We start from the raw sequence: 6,496 nt of genomic DNA, 5'->3' as shown, positions 1-6,496 counted from the left end.
AGGTATATAGTGTTTTTTCTAACATTGAACCATTCTATAATATGTGCAGATTACACAACACTCAGCATTCAAAATGATTCTTTCAGAGCAGTCTGTGAACTAATGACCTCTCCTCTGGCAGAAGAAAAGTAATTAGTTCAATAACACTTGAGATAATAAAAGTCAGATAACAGCCCTCTCCAGGACAAAGTCATAGAGCTTAATTGCTTTTTTGCATAGAGATAACAACTGGAGTTTCTTAACTCTTCCTGTACTGGAAACAATTAGACTGATGTATCTGATCTTAATGTTTTATTTCTTGGCTGTACTACACATATAAATCATAATATCATCATTTTTTTTTCGCTTCAGTGTCTCTTTAAGAAGGCAAACTTTTGTTTTCTAAAAGTTGAACACTTTGAATTTAAACTGGGAATAGTAATACAAAAGTTTATTTTATTTTCACAGAAAGAAAAAATAATTTTCATGATCTTTTGAAAACAATGGAAATGCAACATCACCTGACCTCAAAACTGACCCTGAGTGATATCCTGAGCATTGGTTTGGAGAACCTAGATGACAAGCAACCGAATACTACAAGGGATTTTCCCCATCATTACTTAAAAAAACTGATGGCCTTAAACAGAACTGCAAGAGAAATTCCACTTGAAATAGATCAGCCTGAGAGTGATAATATGCTGTTTAGTGCTTCTTTTAATGAAGGTGAAAATAATACAGCACCCATTCACCCGCTAGATGTCTTGTGTGCTCTCCTACATTGTTCAGATAGTTTCCTACAGCAAGAGATTGTAACCAAATTGTCTGTTTGTCAGTTTGCTGTTCCTCTACTGCTCCCTGCAGGTGATGGGTCACACTGCACCCTGATGCTGTGGGCAATGAGAGACATTGTGAAGAAATGGAGACCTCAGTCTTTAGCTGACAGTAAAGGGTTCAAAGAAGAAAATGTTATTAACACTGCTATGCCAATATTCTCCTTTGTCAAACTGGCAAAAAATAAATTGTCCAAATCTAAAATCTTGAACCAAGTTCTGAATCCACCTCAGCTTCATAATGACTTTTTCATACATGATAATATGGAAGGAGGACATTACGAGAGGAAAATATCAGATGGACTTGTGGAGCTTTCTTGGTATTTTCCTTCTGGTAAGTCTGATGTTTTCCCTGAGCCAATTGCAGTGACCAACCTACGTGGAGATCTGGCATCCAACTTGGACCAGTTCATGTTTCTGACCCGGGTCTCATCAGCTGTGTTCATATTCATTGAGAGCATTTCTGAGAGAGAAGTTAAACTACTATCATCCTGCAGGAACTCCAACACTCAGTTTAACTTCATTGTCACTCCAGGTCCTGGCAAAAATGTACATACAGAGACACTAAAAACCCTTCAAGACTTAAGTCCTATACTCAATATTAAACAATCAAATGTGATCATATTTGCAAGAGGATCAAACGAAGCAATGTTTGTAGACAAACTGCAAAAAAGCATTGTAAATTTCTTAACCAAGAAGGACATAAAAAAAATCACTATGGATAATCTGAAAAGTGAAACAGAGGAACTACCCATCTATATAGATGAACAAGATGCTCAATGTCAAACAGCTAGAGAGTATGCCAGGAAAATTACAGAAGAAATAAAAAATGTGGCTGTGTATAAGCAAAAGACAATGACGCTCCAGGGGGATCTGTGGAAACAACTTTCTAAGGTAGAAAAGGAACTCTGCAGAATGACAAACCAAGGAGGTAAAGATGCCCAACAATATTTAGATGAACTAAAAAGAAAACATTTCTCACTGCGTGAGAAACAACACAAGCATGACCTGCCACATGGTATTATGCTTTTTGTAAATGCTATGACTCGCTTGACTAAGATTGAGAAACAGTATTTTCTGAAATGGATGAAATGTGAACTTGACTCCATAGCAAGAGGTCATCTTTCTCTATTACAGGCTGAATACAAAAAAAAATGTAGCGATAAATCAGCTACAAAGGAAGAACTCATAAAAATAGATCAGAAAATCTCTGACAGTTCATTAGGAATTGAACATTTCCTACGTGAAATGGGGCAATTTTATGAGGCAGAATGTTCCATGGCTAAAGAGAATAAAATAGCTAAAAATGCAAGACAATTTGTTGGACTCCCAGGAATAGCTGCTGATCTTTTGTTAGATGGATTTCCATTGGAACTGGTAGATGGAGATGCCTCCAACATTCCACTGCAATGGATAACAGATGTCCTAAATGCGGTGGACACCAAAACAGGTAAGAAATGTAGAATGAGAGTGATAACAGTGCTGGGAGTGCAGAGTACAGGGAAATCCACCCTTCTGAACACCATGTTTGGTTTGCAGTTCCCGGTGGCCAGTGGAAGATGCACACGAGGAGCCTTCATGACTCTTCTTAATGTGAAAGAGAACTTCCAGGAGGAGCTGGGATGTGAGTTCATCATGGTGATTGACACCGAGGGGCTGAAAGCACCTGAGTTGGCCTCTTTGGAAGACAGTTTTGAACATGACAATGAGTTGGCCACACTGGTGGTTGGTTTGAGCAATATCACCGTAGTTAACATGGCCATGGAAAACACAACAGAAATGAAAGATATCCTACAGATTGTGGTTCATGCTTTTCTTAGAATGAAAGAAGTAGGGAAAAAGCCCAAGTGCCAATTTGTGCACCAAAATGTGAGTGACGTGTCTGCCCATGACAAGAACATGAGAGACAGGCAGAAACTTCTAGAGCAGCTGAATAAACTGACAGAAAAAGCTGCAGAAATGGAAAAGAAAAGTGAGTTAAAATACTTCAGTGATGTGATGAATTATAACATAGAAAAAGATAACTGGTACATTCCTGGACTCTGGCTTGGAGTCCCACCAATGGCCTCAGTGAATTCTGGGTACAGTGAATATGTATCTGAATTGAAAAAGTATTTATTACAGTTCATGAAGACAAGCAAAACATCCCACCACAAACCTTCATCAATTCCTGATTTCATAAAATGGATAGAAAGCTTATGGAACGCTGTGAAACATGAGAAGTTCATCTTCAGCTTCAGGAACAGTTTAGTGGCAGAGGCTTATAATAAACTATCTGTACAATTCTCACAGTGGGAATGGGAGTTCAGAAAAGTTGTCTACCAATGGTCGATGGACACAGAGACCATTATTAAAAATCAGTCAGCTGAGAGTCTAAATAAAAATCTGTGTTCAAAATTTAAGACTGAATTCAACAGACTATTGCTAACAGAAAAAAATAAAATGTTGACACTGCTAGAAACCTATTTTGACAATAAATCTGAAAATGCTCATTTTATAGAACGACACAGAGAAGACTTTAGATTGAGCATAGAAAGCCTGAAGAGAAACCTGGAAATGATCTGTCTTGTCAAGATTGATGAGTCTGTTTCAATCCAAAAAGGTAAATTTAAGATTCAGGAAGTCCAGAGTAGTTCTCAGAAACTGATTGAGGACAAAATAACAAATCTCCTAAAAATGTATGGAGACAGGAACCAGAAGTTGAGTGAAGAAGAGTTAGTGAAGGAATTTGACATGATGTGGCAAAAGACACTGAGAGACATTAAGATAGAAAAACTAACAAGACACAATGTCAGCACCACTATACTACAGCAACTGATAGATGACATGAGTTATAAAGGATCAGCTGTAAATGAAGAATTACTACATAGGCTAGTTTTAGACCACACACAACTTGATTTCAAAGTTGATGAAAAATATATAGACAGCGGATTTCGTGATAAAATTAAGGCTGTGTTTCAGTGGGGAAAGAAGTCTGAACTTTTAAAAATACTAAATGAGTTTGCTGTTTCTCTACAAACTAAGTGTAAAACATATGTCACAGAAAAGGTGAGAATGGCAGAAGATTATAACGACACCTACTGCCAGGAGTTACTTCGTTTGATTGACACTGAGCTTTTAAAACAGGCAGAAACTATTCATTTCAACTCTCACTTTGAATTGGACATTAAACGCTACATTCTCAGTAGAGCAGCCAAAGAGTTTCAGAAGATGCATGATACATTTATTGAAAAAAATGATCCAAAACTCTCTCTGGAGAAACTGAAGCCTCAATATTTGAAGACATTTGTCAACACATTTCAAAAGAAAGACATAAGTCAGACTAAAGCCAAAGAATTCTGTGAACGATGTCTAAAGCCAGCGATGAGAGATTATGTTTTCAAGCAACTTGGAAATATGATAGTTGACGACATATTACAAGAAAAGACTTTCAGCAGTAGAACTTTTTTTCAAAGTTTTTTACTGAAAGAGCTGTTGGAAGAGATGTCATTCAAAAAATATGTGAAATACATTTGTGCATATGAGGGTTATGCAAAAGACTGGATTCTAAATTACATAGAAAATAAATATGTGAATTCAGAAAAACTAAACAACTTCCGAGAAAGTATGCTGTCATCAGTCAACAACAGAGTTATAGAAGCACTTACAGATGACGAATGTCTTGAATGTCCATCTATTTCGGGGTTTTTTAAAAGTGTATGTGAGGTCCTGAAAAAGATATTGGTTATTCCACAGAATGAGATAAATGTGATAACTTTCCAAAACACAGCCACTGTGGATCAGTTTTCATCTGACATTCAGTCCTTTCTTAAGGACACAAAATACCGAATCTTATCAGAGCTGCAATCTATGGGCATTAAGTCTGTACTTTCCAAGGTGACAGTGAAGCCTCAGGATGAATTGTTCAGGAAGGTGGTTGGCTGTGGAAAGCAATGTCCATTCTGTTCTGTACCCTGTGAGGCTGGAGGTGATCAGCATAGGGAACACTTTGCTACTATCCATAGGTCCTCAGGAATTGGAAGAACAAGATGGACAAAAGACAAAACCTTAAACACTGATATATGTACCACATTAGTTGTCTCTAACAATTATTTTAGGGATACAAAAACTGAACATAAATGGCATCCGTATAAGGAGTACCGAACACATTACCCAGAGTGGGCTATCCAACCTGATCCCAGCATTGAGTGTTCAGATTACTGGAAATACATCTTGGTGCAATTTAATGAGCAGTTTGCTGAAGAATACAATGCCAAGCCAGCAAACCTGCCAGAGGGCTGGAAGACCATAACAAAAGAGAAAGCTCTGCAAGGTCTAAAGAAAGTGTTCAATGATAAGTAGTAGCAGTAGAGAAAGCAGGAATACGTTCCTCCCACGTCCCACGTTTACCTGCAAAATATTTTTTACTTTCCTTACTGTATGCTTTCACTGAATGTTCTAGGTAAAAGAAGAAATCAATTAGAATTATCATAGAATAGAGCATAAAAAAGTGCATCAAGTTAAATGCACTCAAGTTATGGTGTACATAGCAATTCCCATTTCTTAAAGTGGAATAAAACCCAGCATTTCTAAAAAAAATTATTTACAGCCTATTATATACAACCAGCATTTTTTTTTTTTTTACTAGACCAGCATTCAAAGTGTAATGCTGGGGATACACGGTATGTTTTGTACTATGTATCGAGCCGCACGATAGATTGTGGCGCGTCCCCGCTCGATCGATTCCCGCTCGTACCCGCGGGCGGCTTCTTATCTTCCGCTCGTTTCTTCTATTGTCCTGCCCGCCGGTATCGAGCGCGGAATCGATCCGGCGGGGTATCGGACACGTCGGAAGTTATCAATTGAGCCATCACCGGCTCGTTTGATAAAAAAAAAACGCACCGTGTATGCCCAGCATTATACACGGGCCTGGAAGCCTCAGTGCAGAGAAATGTTGATGCATCCCAAGTGTAAATTGTTATCTTGTTTTTACTTAACTGTATCAAGTGAGGAATGTGACACATTCTCTGACTGTGCAGAAGCTGCTGGATACAGACAGAGACTCAAAGCATTTCTGCCATCAATACATAATGAATACAACCAGTTATTAATAAAATGCAAAGTCAGCTCACAAAGCAAAAAATGTACTTTTTCTAAATGAATAATGATACTTATGCACAAATGCAAATATGATAACCGTATGGCATATAAAAAAGTAGGAAAACATGTTTTTATTGAATATTATGTCAGGGTTTTATACCGCTTTAAAATGGACATAATATTATGCACTGTAACTGTACAATCTTTGTACAATCTTACCAACCTCCATGTGTTATGAGGTCCAACACACTGGCTGTTGGTAGCTTGTTATGTTCCATCTATATAGTGAGATTGTACAATTATTATTATTGATTTATAAAGCGCCAACATATTCTGTGGAGCTGCAATCAGATTGCATAAAATATTTCTAGAATAAGACAGCTGCTGTAATGTTGGTCGTTTTTTAACTATTATTGAAGTTATATTACAGAAAAATAAGATCTGGTATGTAAAATGCAAAGATAAGCTGGTCATACACATATAGATTTCCACACAATGTTCCAATACGATTCATTCCTTTCTGAAAGGAGTTGATTCAAAAGCAATTCATTCCTACTACACAAAGCACATTGATTTTGAATAGTTTCCAGCAGGGAATCTATTGAAAA

At 37.4% G+C, this 6,496-nt stretch overlaps 1 protein-coding gene across 1 annotated transcript; it reads left to right on the top strand.

Annotated features, from left to right (window-relative positions):
• The first annotated feature begins 443 nt into the window (after positions 1 to 443).
• On the top strand, positions 444 to 5,150 carry LOC137525473 (up-regulator of cell proliferation-like). Its single transcript, XM_068246573.1, has one exon. It carries the CDS (start codon positions 483 to 485, stop codon positions 5,148 to 5,150), a length of 4,668 nt encoding a protein of 1,555 aa, XP_068102674.1. The 5' UTR covers positions 444 to 482.
• The last annotated feature ends 1,346 nt before the right edge of the window (positions 5,151 to 6,496 follow it).

Source organism: Hyperolius riggenbachi, chromosome 7 (genome assembly GCF_040937935.1).
Source record: "Hyperolius riggenbachi isolate aHypRig1 chromosome 7, aHypRig1.pri, whole genome shotgun sequence".
Taxonomy (NCBI): Eukaryota; Metazoa; Chordata; class Amphibia; order Anura; family Hyperoliidae; genus Hyperolius; species Hyperolius riggenbachi.
Note: the sequence above shows the minus strand (reverse complement) of the source record. Positions and strands in the feature narration are given on the sequence as shown.